The 15,767-nt window shown below is 39.2% G+C and overlaps 1 protein-coding gene across 3 annotated transcripts in view; it reads left to right on the forward strand.

Annotated features, from left to right (window-relative positions):
• LOC122946477 (unconventional myosin-If-like) overlaps positions 1-15,767 on the forward strand; it is a 1,093,167-nt gene that overhangs the window by 219,604 nt on the left and 857,796 nt on the right. For 2 of the 3 annotated variants that reach the window (XM_044306152.1, XM_044306170.1), the window contains exon 3: positions 9,500-9,589. The exons of the other annotated variant lie outside the window; for it this stretch is intronic. In XM_044306152.1, coding sequence (XP_044162087.1) covers positions 9,500-9,589 — 90 coding nt within the window. The remainder of the gene's footprint in view (positions 1-9,499; positions 9,590-15,767) is intronic. 3 annotated transcript variants of the gene reach the window in all.

The following is a 15,767-nucleotide window of genomic DNA, read 5'->3' on the forward strand; positions in this document are numbered from 1 at the left end:
ACTTGTTAGTGAAGTCAGGTGCAAAAATCCTCAAACCTTGGGCATAACGGTCATCAAGAATTGTTGCAGTTTTCCAAAAAAGAGGCAGCACTCCAATGTAAAGGTGAAATGACCCGCTTTATTCCCCTCTGCAACGTTTCAACTGCACATTGCAGTCTCTCAAGCATACAATTGGTGTCAAAGTATCCACATTTATACCCACAAGGCCTTGTGAGTGAATTAATAAATTCATAAGGGACAATTACATGATTAATTATACAAAAATATTAGGAATACATAATCCAGTGTGAACAAGTTAGGTACAGCATATATCAAATCATTAGTGCATATTGTCACGGACGGTGTACAGGAAACAAGGCAAAGCAACATGCATAAATGACTCGCTGGACCCAAAAGCTAAGCAATCGAAGGGAGACCCCTGCAGAAGACCTGGCACTTTCCCTGGCTGCTCAGCCTATGCAAAGATCCGAATGGTGGAAGTTTGCATATCCACGTACCTTGACTATATAACCCCTGAGCACCCTACAATAGTGAGGGGACACGACCACCGGCTCCCTACACAAGATACGGAGGGAGTCAGGGTCACCTGGGATCCAGCAAACAGAAAATAACAGATAAATGTTCAACCCTTAGCTTTGTAGCAGACTGGAGAACAAGATCAGCATGCACACACACTCCAGGAAGAAGTATAAGCCGCCCAGAAAAGCATTCTGGGGAGGAATTTAAAGGGAAGCAATTAGTCCAACACATGACAGCTGAGAGAGGCTAACGAGATGAGGAACTGAATACCACAACAAAGAAACTCAAGGGGGAGGTTCTGAAAGGCCTCTGTCAGAGCTTCTCAGCTGTCTGGTTGTGACACACATACATTGTGAAACCATAATAACTAATTTTCAAGAAATCGCAAACATAAATGTCCATTTTCATAAAGTGCCATGTGCTTAAATCAGTGATCACCTGTGTGTGTTAAGTGGCGGACAAACGGCCACACTAATTACATAAAATATGAACTTACACAGTGTAGTACTGTGATGGCGTCTGTCTCGGTGTCCCCGGCCCTCCATTGCGCATGCTCGATGCCCAGGCAACCAGTGCAAACAACCCGTGACCCGCCACCTGATGCGTGATGTCAGTCACGAGGCGCGCACCAGCAGCCAGGCCCCTCCCCTGAAGCGTGACAGGCCCGAAGGCGACGCCCCATCGCCCAGCCACAGGATCACATGACGCATCATGTGAGCCGTCGCTCGGCAACCAGGAAGCGTCCACCATACCGCCATATCACTAACATCCAGTGCCGGACAGGGCACCGCAATTGCTACCTTTACAGGGAAATAAAGTACCACCTAGGAAATGATCAGGTTGTATAATACTAATAGGAAGATTTATATGAATACTAGTAAAATAAGGATATCAAGCCGTGAATATCGGAAGAACATAAATCCCTTAAAGGGACAGTGCATCTAAAAGTGAAACTATATAAAGTTGAGTTATAGCCAATATAAGGCTTGACTGAAGAAGGTGCGGTATATGTGGTTGTGCCACGTGAGTGACCTTGACCACATACCTGTTATGGCACCAAGGTACAGAGTATTGTCAACACCCTCTATCCTCTTAACCAAAATCCACCCTTGTTCCTCATCTGTAGCTAACTAGTATCTTCCATTCATAACTTATCCACTTTTTCTTTCCTTTACTGAGAGACACGTGATTCCAACCTCATTCACCTATTATGGGACTAAACAGCCATAGACAGTAGCCATCTTTTCCTACCGCTGTGGTAATGAACTTGAAAAACTGGAAAATACTTTTTTCAGATCCGATAAAATCTCAAAATAAAAGAAAAACACGATGAGTAAAATGGGTAGGATATTAAACACCATAAGTGATCACAATTCCAGAGTGTAGGTGCACCTCAAAAGTGTCTACCTGCAAGCAAATAATTTCATTTTGTTTCCCCATTCCCCCCCCCCCCCCCAAAAAAAAAAAAAATGAGTTCAAAGTTTAAATTGAATGTCATACATCAATCGTCCATTTATGTATTTTCAGTTTCCATAAGTTCACAACTTAATTAAAGTAGCATACATATGTGACTAGCAGAAGGACCCGGCTTCGCTAGGGTATATTTAATCTATTTCATTTAATGTTTGTGTGTGTCATTAAAAGATAAACACTATCCACTATAACAGTGACAGCTACAGCACCCCGCCCCCAGAACGGTGACCTCCACAGCTACTTAACTCTGCCCCCCCCCCCACAGTGCCCCATCCCTTAAAATTGGACCTCCACAGCAGCCCACCCCTTTAACTTTGACCTTTACTGCAGCCTCCCCCTTTAACAGTGTCTTTCAGAGCATACCACCCCCTTGACAGTGACCTCCACAGGGGCCTGCCCCCTTAACAGTGGCTTTACTGTACTGTCTGAGTGTGATCTGCACCCTCCCTCCCACCTCTGCAGCTGACCGAAGTAGATTTTTACCTTCATTTTTAAAATCCCTGTCGGCTAAGGAGTGGAGGGGTGTGACCTAGAAGTTGATTTTTAACTTCATTTTTTCAATCTCAGCTGGCTAAGGAGTGGGTGGGGGTGTGGCCTAACCAGACCGGAGGCGTGTCCTTTTGAACAGTTGACTCTTAGGGTCCATTCACACATCCGTAGAACGGGTCCACATCCGTTCCGCAATTATGCGGAACAGGGGCGGACCCATTCATTCTCTATGGGGCTGGAAAAGATGTGGACAGCACACAATGTGCTGTCCACATCTGCATTTCCGGAGCTCAGCCCCGGAAAAAAATAGAGCATGTCCTATTCTTGTTCGCAATTGTGGACAATAGGCATTTCTATGGGGGTGTCGGTTGGGTGTTTTGCAGATCCACAATTTGCGGATCCGCAATGCACTACAGACGTCTGAATGAAGCCTGATAGACAGCACAGTGCTGTCTGAGTGTAAGCTGCAGGGAAAAAGTCACCCTCCCTCCCACCCCTGCAGCTGACAGAAGTAGATTTTTACCTTCATTTTTTCAATCCGTGTGAGTGGGAGGGGAGCATGACCTAAACAGATCTAGGCGTGGCTTAGCAGGACCTGGGGGCGGGGTTTTAAGTCTTTTGAGAGTAGACACATTATGGCAGGGGGCGTGTCTGGGCTCCTTCCTGCATGAGTGACGGCCCTCTGGGCACCTTACTGGCTCATTTGCATACCACATAAACTGGATTTTCAGAGGATAAAACATCTATTGCTGGAACAAAGGCAGATCTTGAAATAAGGTACTAAGTGCTATTAGGCCATGGCTTTACTTCAATAACAATTATCCTTGTGACAGATTTCCTTTAAAGCTGACCTACAGCAGTGAAGATAAATGGCTGGGTTGTTATGGAAACCTGGAGTAAAACTGTATGTGGAGGCTGGAGGACCTGCGAGCTTCTATTGGCTGATAAGGGTCATGTGATCAAGCTTCTATTGGCTAATGCATTTTTGGGGAATTTATCAGGAACGGTACGTCCTAGAGAGTCCTGGAATTGAAATGTTTTTCAATTTAATTAATCCAGTGTATAGGTGATCAGCCTCAATACACAGGCCAGCACACAAAAGTATCTGTGAGGGATACCAAATTGAGGCTTAAATCAGTTTCCCTTTATTTCTCTGTTCACAAACATGTTTCCAATCATTACTTATTTGAGACTGATTATATTTAAACTAATTAAAATACAGCAGTCACAAAATACACATAGATTTGCGTTCACCATTATTAATAGTGATCCTATGTGATAAAGAGTACCCTATAGTAACGTACCCACTCAGTGTACATAAACATACACAAAGATATGCTGAGACTAAAACGGGTATAGTAGTAAAATATAATATACTTTATTAGGTGATCTATAAAAAAATTATACATAATGTAATGCATCAGATAAAAAAGGTGGACTACACCTGACGGGACATAACAGTCACAAAAATAAGGAAAAAGGGTCAGTGAAGCAAAAAATTATGACATATACCGAGCACCTTGACACATAAGGATATCACATCTGTTCATCATAAATGTCAGAAAGGATAATACATATATGCACATTGAGTATGCACATATATAGATCTCCAGGCATACATATGCATATAGGAGACCTATCCAATGTGTCTAGGGATGTCACTAATGTCTAGATCGTATTAGTATGCACTTACATGTCTCCACATGGACACAAACTGTGCGTGCACTATACTAAAACACACATGAAGACATGCATGTGCATAACAATCAATCACTTGAATGATCCCATGCACGTAAATGACCACTGTAAGTGGAACCATATATGAAGGTAGCGGGGATTAATCACCCAGACACCCGTACCCACAAAGTGAAAAACGGGGATCACAGATATCAACCCCCGCAACATGCACAGAGTAGCCGATTGTGCTACGAGAAAAGTGATAGTGGCAACAAAGACTCACACTATAAGGTTACGTACCCATAAGAATAAAGACCTGTTGTGGCTCTCCTGAGTTGAAGTCAATAACTGAAATTATTTTATTTAGAAAACCCCTTTAACAAAACAGTTGAAAGGGGACTTGGATGTCTGTCTTGAATATACAGTGCCTTGTATTCACCCCCTTGACTTTTTTCGTATTTTGTTACATTACAGCCTTAAGTTCAATGTTTGTTAATCTGAATTTTTTGTGATGGATCACTACACAATAGTCTAAGTTGGTGAAGTGAAATGAGAAAAAATATATAAAAACTATTGTTTAGAAATGGAAAACAGAAAATTAGCATGTGCATATGTAGTCATCCCCTTTGTTAGGATGCCCATAAAAAGCTCCAGTGCAACCAATAACCTTCAGAAGTCACATAATTAGTGAAATTATGTCCACCTGTGTGCAATCTAAGTGTCACATGATCTGTCATTACATATACACACCTTTTTTGAAAGGCCCCAGAGGCTGCAACACTTAAAGGGAACCTGTCATGTGGATATTTGATTATAATCTAACTAATTATATACAATCATTAACTACTAAAAAGTGCCTTAGATGTATTCACTTACTGGTGTGACAGATGGTTACCTCATAATATACACACAAAGATGTCACATGCTAATGAGCTGATTTGAGTCCAGCGTGATGTCATTGAGTCCAGCGTATATTTAATTCAGTGCTACAGCCACTCCCCTGCCCACCTGCTGCTGATTCATATGAGGAAAAACTGTCATTCAGCAGCAGGTAGGCGGGGAGAGTCAGGAGCTCATAAATATTCATGACTCATTATCAGCTGGAGCTTTTCAATACAAGATGTTGGCAGATTGACTGGGTCAATTAAAGAAAGTGACCCAGCATTTTGCTAAGCGAATCAGTCACTTATTTATGTTGCCCTTAGTTTGGACACCATAAAACTGGTGACAGGTTCCCTTTAAGTAAGAGGCATCACTAAGCAAACACTGCCATGAAGACCAAGGAACTCTCCAAACAAGTAAGGGAGAATGTTGTTGAGAAGTACAAGTCAGGGTTATTAGGTTATAAAAAATATCTAAATCTTTGATGATCCCCAGGAGAACCATGAAATCTATCATAACCAAATGGCAAGAACATGGCACAACAGCAAACCTGCCAAGAGACGGCCGCCCACCAAAACTGACGGACCAGGCAAGGAGGGCATTAATCAGAGAGGCAGCACAGAGCCCTAAGGTAACCCTGGAGGAGCTACAGAGTTCCACAGCAGAGACTGAAGTATCTGTATATAGGACGACAATAAGCCGTACGCTCCATAGAGTTGGGCTTTATGGCAGAGTGGCCAGAAGAAAGCCATTACTTTCAGCGAAAAACAAAAAGGCACGTTGTGAGTTTGTGAAAAGGCATGTGGGAGACTCAAAATGTATGGAGGAAAGTGCTCTGGTCTGATGAAACTAAAATTAAACTTTTCAGCCATCAAAGAAAACGCTATGTCTGGCCCAAACCCAACACATCATATCACTTAAAGAACACCATCCCCACAGTGAAACGTGGTGGCAGCATCATTGTGTGAGGATGTTTTTCAGCAGCTGGGACTGGGAAACTGGTCAGTGTTGAGGGAACGATGGATGGTGCCAAATATAGGGATATTCTTGAGCAAAACCTGCACTTCGCTAATTCTCGAATATTTCGAATATAGTGCTATAAATTCGCTATTTCGAATATTCTTTTTTTTTTTTTTTTTTATTGTTCTATTTTTTCCTTTCCCACTTCCCTAAAGTTGTTCTTACCTGTCCTTTGGATTCCTGGCTTCCTGGCTGCTCCAGTCAGTGCCCGTTGCCGCTTCTGCCGCCTTCCGTGCTCATGGAGCGTCCCCATCTCCATGGGAACGTCTCCATATACTAGAATGTACTGTCGGATTTGAGAATTACGTTGAAATCGCAATTGCGATTAATATAACACGAAATAATCGCATTTGCGATTTCAACGTAATTCTCAAATCCGACAGTACATTCTAGTATATGGAGACGTTCCCATGAGCATGGAATATAGCATTACTAAGTTAAAATCGCAAATGCGATTATTTCGTGTTATATAAATCGCATTTGCGATTTTTTTTTTTTTTTTTTTTTACTATGGTTGGCTTCAATGGTAGAATTAGCGAATATGACGAATATATTCGTTATATTCCACAAAACGAATATACGAATGTATTCGTCATATTCCACAAAACGAAGATAACGAAGTATTCTGCATCTCAGTTATATCTACCTATTCATCAACTTCGCTAATTCTAGCAATCATATAGGACAGTTTACTATAGAGACAGCTAAGTATAATTCGCTATGCGATTATATGACTGCTTTTTTTTTATATAAATAGAATAATTATAATACCTGATAATTATTATAATCTATTTATATAAAAAAGCAAAGTAATATAATCGCATAGCGAATTATACTTATCTGTCTTTATAGTAAACTGTCCTATATGATTGCTAGAATTAGCGAAGTTGATGAATAGGTAGATATAACTGAGATGCAGAATACTTCGTTATCTTCGTTTTGTGGAATATAACGAATATATTCGTATATTCGTTTTGTGGAATATAACGATTATATTCGTCATATTCGCTAATTCTACCATTGAAGCCAACCATAGTAAAAAAAAAATAAAAAAATAAAAATAAAAAATCGCAAATGCGATTAATATAACACGAAATAATCGCATTTGCGATTTTAACTTAGTAATGCTATATTCCATGCTCATGGGAACGTCTCCATATACTAGAATGTACTGTCGGATTTGAGAATTACGTTGAAATCGCAAATGCGATTATTTCGTGTTATATTAATCGCAATTGCGATTTCAACGTAATTCTCAAATCCGACAGTACATTCTAGTATATGGAGACGTTCCCATGGAGATGGGGACGCTCCATGAGCATGGAATATAGCAGGGATCAGCAACCTTCGGCACTCCAGCTGTGGTGCAACTACAACTCCCAGCATGCACACCTCCATGGCTGTTCTCAGGACTCCCAAAGAAGTGAATGGAGCATGCTGGGAGTCGTAGTTTGACAACAGCTGGAGTGCCCTGGAATATAGCATTACTAAGTAAAAAATCGCAAATGCGATTATTTCGTGTTATATTAATCGCATTTGCGATTTTTTTTTTTTTTTTTTTTACTATGGTTGGCTTCAATGGTAGAATTAGCGAATATGACGAATATATTCGTTATATTCCACAAAACGAATATACGAATATATTCGTTATATTCCACAAAACGAAGATAACGAAGTATTCTGCATCTCAGTTATATCTACCTATTCATCAACTTCGCTAATTCTAGCAATCATATAGGAAAGTTTACTATAAAGACAGATAAGTATAATTCGCTATGCGATTATATTACTTTGCTTTTTTATATAAATAGATTATAATAATTATCAGGTATTATAATTATTCTATTTATATTTTAAAAAAAAGCAGTCATATAATCGCATAGCGAATTATACTTATCTGTCTTTATAGTAAACTTTCCTATATGATTGCTAGAATTAGCGAAGTTGATGAATAGGTAGATATAACTGAGATGCAGAATACTTCGTTATCTTCGTTTTGTGGAATATAACGAATATATTCGTATATTCGTTTTGTGGAATATAACGAATATATTCGTCATATTCGCTAATTCTACCATTGAAGCCAACCATAGTAAAAAAAAAAAAAAAAAAAAAAAAAAAAAAAAAAAAAAATCGCAAATGCGATTAATATAACACAAAATGATCGCATTTGCGATTTTTACTTAGTAATGCTATATTCCAGGGATCAGCAACCTCCGACACTCCAGCTGTTGTCAAACTACGACTCCCAGCATGCTCCATTCACTTCTTTGGGAGTCCTGAGAACAGCCATGGAGGTGTGCATGCTGGGAGTTGTAGTTGCACCACAGCTGGAGTGCCGAAGGTTGCTGATCCCTGCTATATGCCATGCTCATGGAGCGTCCCCATCACCATGGTAACGTCTCCATATACTAGAATGTACTGTCGGATTTGAGAATTACGTTGAAATCGCAAATGCGATTATTTCGTGTTATATTAATCGCATTTGCGATTTCAATAGGAGAGTAGCCTTTAAGTTTATAAAAAAAAAAAAAAATCGCATATGCGATTTTTTAAATCGCATATTATTCGCGATAACTAGCATAATGACGAATATTCGATTTCGACGAATATAAAACGAATATTCTATCGAATATTCGCGAATTTCGTCGAAATCGAATATGGCACCTGCCGCTCATCACTAACAATGACCTCAAACACACTGCTAAAGCAATACTTGAGTGGTTTAAGGGGAAACATGTAAATGTGTTGGAATGGCCTAGTAAAACCCCAGATCTCAATCCAATAGAAAATCTGTGGTCAGACTTAAAGATTGCTGTTCACAAGCGCAAACCATCCAACTTGAAGGATCCAGAGCAGTTTTGCAAGGAGAAATGGGCAAAAATCACAGTGGTAAGATGTGGCAAGCTCATAGAGACTTATCCAAAGAGACTTGGATCTGTGATTGCCACAAAAGGTCTCTCTACAAAGTATTGACTTCAGGTGGGTGAATAGTTGTGCACATTGACTTTTTCTGTTATTTTGTCCTATTTTTTGTTTGCTTCACAATAAAATAAAAAAACATCTTCAAAGTTGTGGTTATGTTCTGTAAATTAAATTATGCAAATCCTCAAACAATCCATGTTAATTCCAGGTTGTGAGGCACCAAAATAAGAAAAAAGTCAAGAGGGTGAAATACTTTTGCAAGGCACTGTAACTATATTATAGTATAATAATTACAAGATTTCTGGAGAAGGGTAATTGATTACGGGAATTATTCTGATAATTTATTGGTTTGTTTTCCCTTTCTCTGGATCAGCTTTGCATGATTGAATTGGATAGGTGTCTTTTCATGCTTGCAAAGTATTTTACTATGTTACACAGATTTTTTTTATTTATTATAAGTTTACTTGTTGTAATATTTTATTGCATGACACCATTTCCTTTACTCTGCCGCCAGACATACATAGGTTCCGTACTTATTTCAGTTAATCCATTTAAGAAGATGCCCTATTTTACAGACCGAGAAGTTGAATTATATCAAGGGGCTGTAAGTAATTATATGTGCATACTCAGATTATGCAAGAGGAGAGACAGCGAGAAAGTGTAAATTTGCCTACCGAAATTTATCTTTCCTTGAGTCCAAGGACAGCACACAAAAAGGGTTAGTGCTCCACCCGTCTAGGACAGAAGACAAATCATTAGTAAATCAGACTAATTAACCCCACTATAAAAGGAGTGCACACCCACTAGGCAAACGTGCTTTTTTCCAAGCGATGTCTTTTTCAGGGAGGGAGATAGATTATATAATTAGTGTTGATCACGAATATTCAAATTTTTATCGCGAATATAGGTACTTCGAAAATTAGCGAATATTTGAAATATAGTGATATGTATTCTTAATTTTAAATATTCAATTTTTTTTTTTTTATCAGTACACATGATCCCTCCCTGCTTCTAGCTTGTGGGCCAATGAGAAGGCTGCAGTATATTTAACTTTAGGAGTAGTGGTTTGCGAATTTTCGTAATGCGAATTTATATTGCAAATTTTTCAACTTACAACTATTAGACAAAGAAGATTATAGCATATATTAGCTAAATCGCTCTATATTCTTTTTTTTATATTTGCTATTTTGCTACAACTTCGTTTTTTCAAATATTCGTAATATTCTAAAACAAGAATATATAGCTTATATTCAAAAAAAAACGATAATAGAGCAATTTAGCTAATATAGTGCTATAATCTTCTTTGTCTAATAGTAGTAATTTTTTTTCATCTGAAGTTATGATTGGAAAGAAATTACAACTATCAAAAAATTGACTCTAGCACTATATTAGCTAAATTGCTCTATATTAGTTTTTTTCGAATACTCGCTATATTGCTATATATTCTTGTATTAGAATATTACAAGTATTCAAAGTTACAAAAAAAAAAAAGAAGTTATAGCAATATAGCGAATATTCGGAAAAAAAAAAAAAAACGATTAACCCCTAATCACCCTATATAGACTCCCTGATCACCCCCCTGTCATTGATCACCCCCCTGTAAGGCTCCATTCAGACGTCCGTATGATTTTTAAGGATCCACGGATACTAGTGTTGAGCGCGAATATTCGAATATCGAATTTTTTTCGCTAATATCGGCACTTCGCGAATATTTCGAATATAGTGATATAAATTCGATATTTCGAATATTCTTTTTTTTTTTTTTTTTTTTTTTTTTCTTCTTTCCCACTTCCCTAAAGTTGTTCTTACCTGTCCTTTGGATTCCTGGCTTCCTGGTTGCTCCAGTCAGTGCCCGTTGCCGCTTCTGCCGACTTGCGTGCTCATGGAGCGTCCCCATCACCATGGGAACGTCTCCATATACTAGAACGTACTGTCGGATTTGAGATTTACGTTGAAATCGCAATTCGATTATTTCAAGTTATAATAATCGAATTTCGATTTTAACTTAGCACTGCTATATTTCATATTCGTTAATTCTAGCCTAATATGGAATATAGCAGTGCTAAGTTAAAATCGAAATTCGATTATTATAACTTGAATTAATCGAATTGCGATTTCAACTTGGACCTGGTTTACTATGGTTGGCTTGGTAGAATTAGCGAATATGACGAACATATTCGTTATATTCCACAAAACGAATATGGCGAATGTATTCGTTATATTCCACAAAACGAAGATAACGAAATATTCTCCATCTTCGTTTTAGCTACCTATTCATCAACTTCGCTAATTCTAGCAATCATATAGGAAAGTTTACTATAGAGACAGCTAAGTTTAATTCGCCATGCGATTATATGACTGCTTTTTAAAAAAAACAACAAATGGAATAATTATAATACCTGATAATTATTATAATTATTCTATTTATAAAAAAAAAGCAAAGTAATATAATCGCATAGCGAATTAAACTTAGCTGTCTCTATAGTAAACTTTCCTATATGATTGCTAGAATTAGCGAAATTGATGAATAGGTAGCTAAAACGAAGATGCAGAATACTTAGTTATCTTCGTTTTGTGGAATATGACGAATACATTCGTTATCTTCGTTTTGTGGAATATAACGAATATATTCGTCATATTCGCTAATTCTACCAAGCCATTGAAGCCAACCATAGTAAACCAGGTCCAAGTTGAAATCGCCATGCGATTAATATAACTCAAAGTAATCACATGGCGATTTCAACTAGGTAATTACATTCCTCCGCTCTCACACTCCTTCATCCAACATAGGGCTGCTTCCCCAGGCTGTCAATCCAAGTCACCTCCCCCTCCTAACCCTGCTATCCACAGCAAAGACAAAGACTTATATACTACCGGCACATACTGCAGCGCAGTGTCCGGCTCCACGTCTCACTCTGCCGATTCGGCTGTGTGCAGAGCAGTAGTTATGATTGCGATATTATGTCCCAGTTGTATATTCAGATTGTTACACCAGGGTGGAGGGGGGGGGGGGGGAGAGAGCTTGGACATAATATCGCTATCATAACTACTGCTCTGCACGCAGCCAAATCGGCAGAGTGAGACAAAAATTTGCAAAGAAAGATAGCCTAATCCCTAATTAAATAAATAAAAATACATACAGTACAAATATATATTACTGCATATGGTGCTACTTTATGAATAAAAATGAATTTATATATATGTATATGTGCGTGTATATAAATATATTATAATTATTATTTATATTATAATATAACTTGTAATATATTTTTATATTTGTAAAAAATGCATTGCTAGTAGGGATGAGCGAACTCGAACTGTATAGTTCGGGTTCGTACCGAATTTTGGGGTGTCCGTGACACGGACCCGAACCCGGACATTTTCGTAAAAGTCCGGGTTCGGGTTCGGTGTTCGTCGCTTTCTTCGCGCTTTTGTGACGCTTTCTTGGCGCTTTTTGAAAGGCTGCAAAGCAGCCAATCAACAAGCGTCATACTACTTGCCCCAAGAGGCCATCACAGCCATGCCTACTATTGGCATGGCTGTGATTGGCCAGAGCACCATGTGACCCAGCCTCTATTTAAGCTGGAGTCACATAGCGCCGCCCGTCACTCTGCTCTGATTAGCGTAGGGAGAGGTTGCGGCTGCGACAGTAGGGCGAGATTAGGCAGATTAACTCCTCCAAAGGACTTGATTAACTGATCGATCTGCAGCTGTGGATCATTGAGCTGCTGATCCTCAATTGCTCACTGTTTTTAGGCTGCACAGACCGTTTGTCAGTCTCATTTTTCTGGGGTGATCGGCGGCCATTTTGTGTCTTGTGGTGCGCCAGCACAAGCTGCGACCAAGTGCATTTAACCCTCAATGGTGTGGTTGTTTTTTGGCTAAAGCCTACATCAGGGTGAAGCTGTCACACCAAGTGCATTTAACCAGCAATAGTCTGTTCATTTTTTGGCCATATACAAAATCAGGGGCAAGCTGCGCCTGTCACCAAGTGCATTTAACCCTCAATGGTGTGGTTGTTTTTTGGCTAAAGCCTACATCAGGGTGAAGCTGTCACACCAAGTGCATTTAACCAGCAATAGTCTGTTCATTTTTTGGCCATATACAAAATCAGGGGCAAGCTGCGCCTGTCACCAAGTGCATTTAACCCTCAATGGTGTGGTTGTTTTTTGGCTAAAGCCTACATCAGGGTGAAGCTGTCACACCAAGTGCATTTAACCAGCAATAGTCTGTTCATTTTTTGGCCATATACAAAATCAGGGGCAAGCTGCGCCTGTCACCAAGTGCATTTAACCCTCAATGGTGTGGTTGTTTTTTGGCTAAAGCCTACATCAGGGTGAAGCTGTCACACCAAGTGCATTTAACCAGCAATAGTCTGTTCATTTTTTGGCCATATCCCAGTCTAATTCTGTCACTAAATCCATACCGGTCACCCAGCGCCTAAATACTAGGCCTCAAATTTATATCCAGCTAAATCTGTCCCTAGTGCTGTAGCTGGGCGAGTTATTTAGTGTCCGTTCAAGCACATTTCTTGTTCTGGGTTGAAATACAATTCCCAATTTAGCAATTTCATAATTTAGTGGTTCCTGCTATATCAGAGCTATTTGAAATCTATCCCAAAAAGGGTATATAATATTGAAGGTGCACATTGGGTCATTCAGAATAACTTCACACACACCCGCTACTGTGTATTTCCAAGTCTAATTCTGTCACTAAACCCATACCTGTCACCCAGCGCCTAAATACTAGGCCTCAAATTTAAATCCCTCTAAATCTCTCGTTACCCACCGCTGTACTGTTGTTGCTGGGCAAGATATTTAGTGTCCGTCAAAGCACATTTTTTGTTCTGGGTTGAAGTACAATTCCCAATTTAGCAATTTCATAATTTAGTGGTTTCTGCTATATCAGAGCTATTTGAAATCTATCCCTAAAAGGGTATATAATATTGAAGGTGCACATAGGGTCATTCAGAATAACTTCACACACACGCTTCTGTGCATTTCCAAGTCTAATTCTGTCACTAAATCCATACCGGTGACCCAGCGCCTAAATACTAGGCCTCAAATTTAAATCCCTCTAAATCTCTCGTTACCCACCGCTGTACTGTTGTTGCTGGGCAAGATATTTAGTGTCCGTCAAAGCACATTTTTTGTTCTGGGTTGAAGTACAATTCCCAATTTAGCAATTTCATAATTTAGTGGTTTCCTGCTATATCAGAGCTATTTGAAATCTATCCCTAAAAGGGTATATAATATTGAAGGTGCACATAGGGTCATTCAGAATAACTTCACACACACCGCTACTGTGTATTTCCAAGTCTAATTCTGTCACTAAATCCATACCGGTGACCCAGCGCCTAAATACTAGGCCTCAAATTTAAATCCCTCTAAATCTCTCGTTACCCACCGCTGTACTGTTGTTGCTGGGCAAGATATTTAGTGTCCGTCAAAGCACATTTTTTGTTCTGGGTTGAAGTACAATTCCCAATTTAGCAATTTCATAATTTAGTGGTTTCTGCTATATCAGAGCTATTTGAAATCTATCCCTAAAAGGGTATATAATATTGAAGGTGCACATAGGGTCATTCAGAATAACTTCACACACACGCTTCTGTGCATTTCCAAGTCTAATTCTGTCACTAAATCCATACCGGTGACCCAGCGCCTAAATACTAGGCCTCAAATTTAAATCCCTCTAAATCTCTCGTTACCCACCGCTGTACTGTTGTTGCTGGGCAAGATATTTAGTGTCCGTCAAAGCACATTTTTTGTTCTGGGTTGAAGTACAATTCCCAATTTAGCAATTTCATAATTTAGTGGTTTCTGCTATATCAGAGCTATTTGAAATCTATCCCTAAAAGGGTATATAATATTGAAGGTGCACATAGGGTCATTCAGAATAACTTCACACACACCGCTTCTGTGCATTTCCAAGTCTAATTCTGTCACTAAATCCATACCGGTGACCCAGCGCCTAAATACTAGGCCTCAAATTTAAATCCCTCTAAATCTCTCGTTACCCACCGCTGTACTGTTGTTGCTGGGCAAGATATTTAGTGTCCGTCAAAGCACATTTTTTGTTCTGGGTTGAAGTACAATTCCCAATTTAGCAATTTCATAATTTAGTGGTTCCTGCTATATCAGAGCTATTTGAAATCTATCCCTAAAAGGGTATATAATATTGAAGGTGCACATAGGGTCATTCAGAATAACTTCACACACACCGCTACTGTGTATTTCCAAGTCTAATTCTGTCACTAAACCCATACCTGTCACCCAGCGCCTAAATACTAGGCCTCAAATTTAAATCCCTCTAAATCTCTCGTTACCCACCGCTGTACTGTTGTTGCTGGGCAAGATATTTAGTGTCCGTCAAAGCACATTTTTTGTTCTGGGTTGAAGTACAATTCCCAATTTAGCAATTTCATAATTTAGTGGTTTCTGCTATATCAGAGCTATTTGAAATCTATCCCTAAAAGGGTATATAATATTGAAGGTGCACATAGGGTCATTCAGAATAACTTCACACACACGCTTCTGTGCATTTCCAAGTCTAATTCTGTCACTAAATCCATACCGGTGACCCAGCGCCTAAATACTAGGCCTCAAATTTAAATCCCTCTAAATCTCTCGTTACCCACCGCTGTACTGTTGTTGCTGGGCAAGATATTTAGTGTCCGTCAAAGCACATTTTTTGTTCTGGGTTGAAGTACAATTCCCAATTTAGCAATTTCATAATTTAGTGGTTCCTGCTATATCAGAGCTATTTGAAATCTATCCCAA

This window comes from Bufo gargarizans, chromosome 1 (genome assembly GCF_014858855.1).
Source record: "Bufo gargarizans isolate SCDJY-AF-19 chromosome 1, ASM1485885v1, whole genome shotgun sequence".
NCBI classification, from domain to species: domain Eukaryota; kingdom Metazoa; phylum Chordata; class Amphibia; order Anura; family Bufonidae; genus Bufo; species Bufo gargarizans.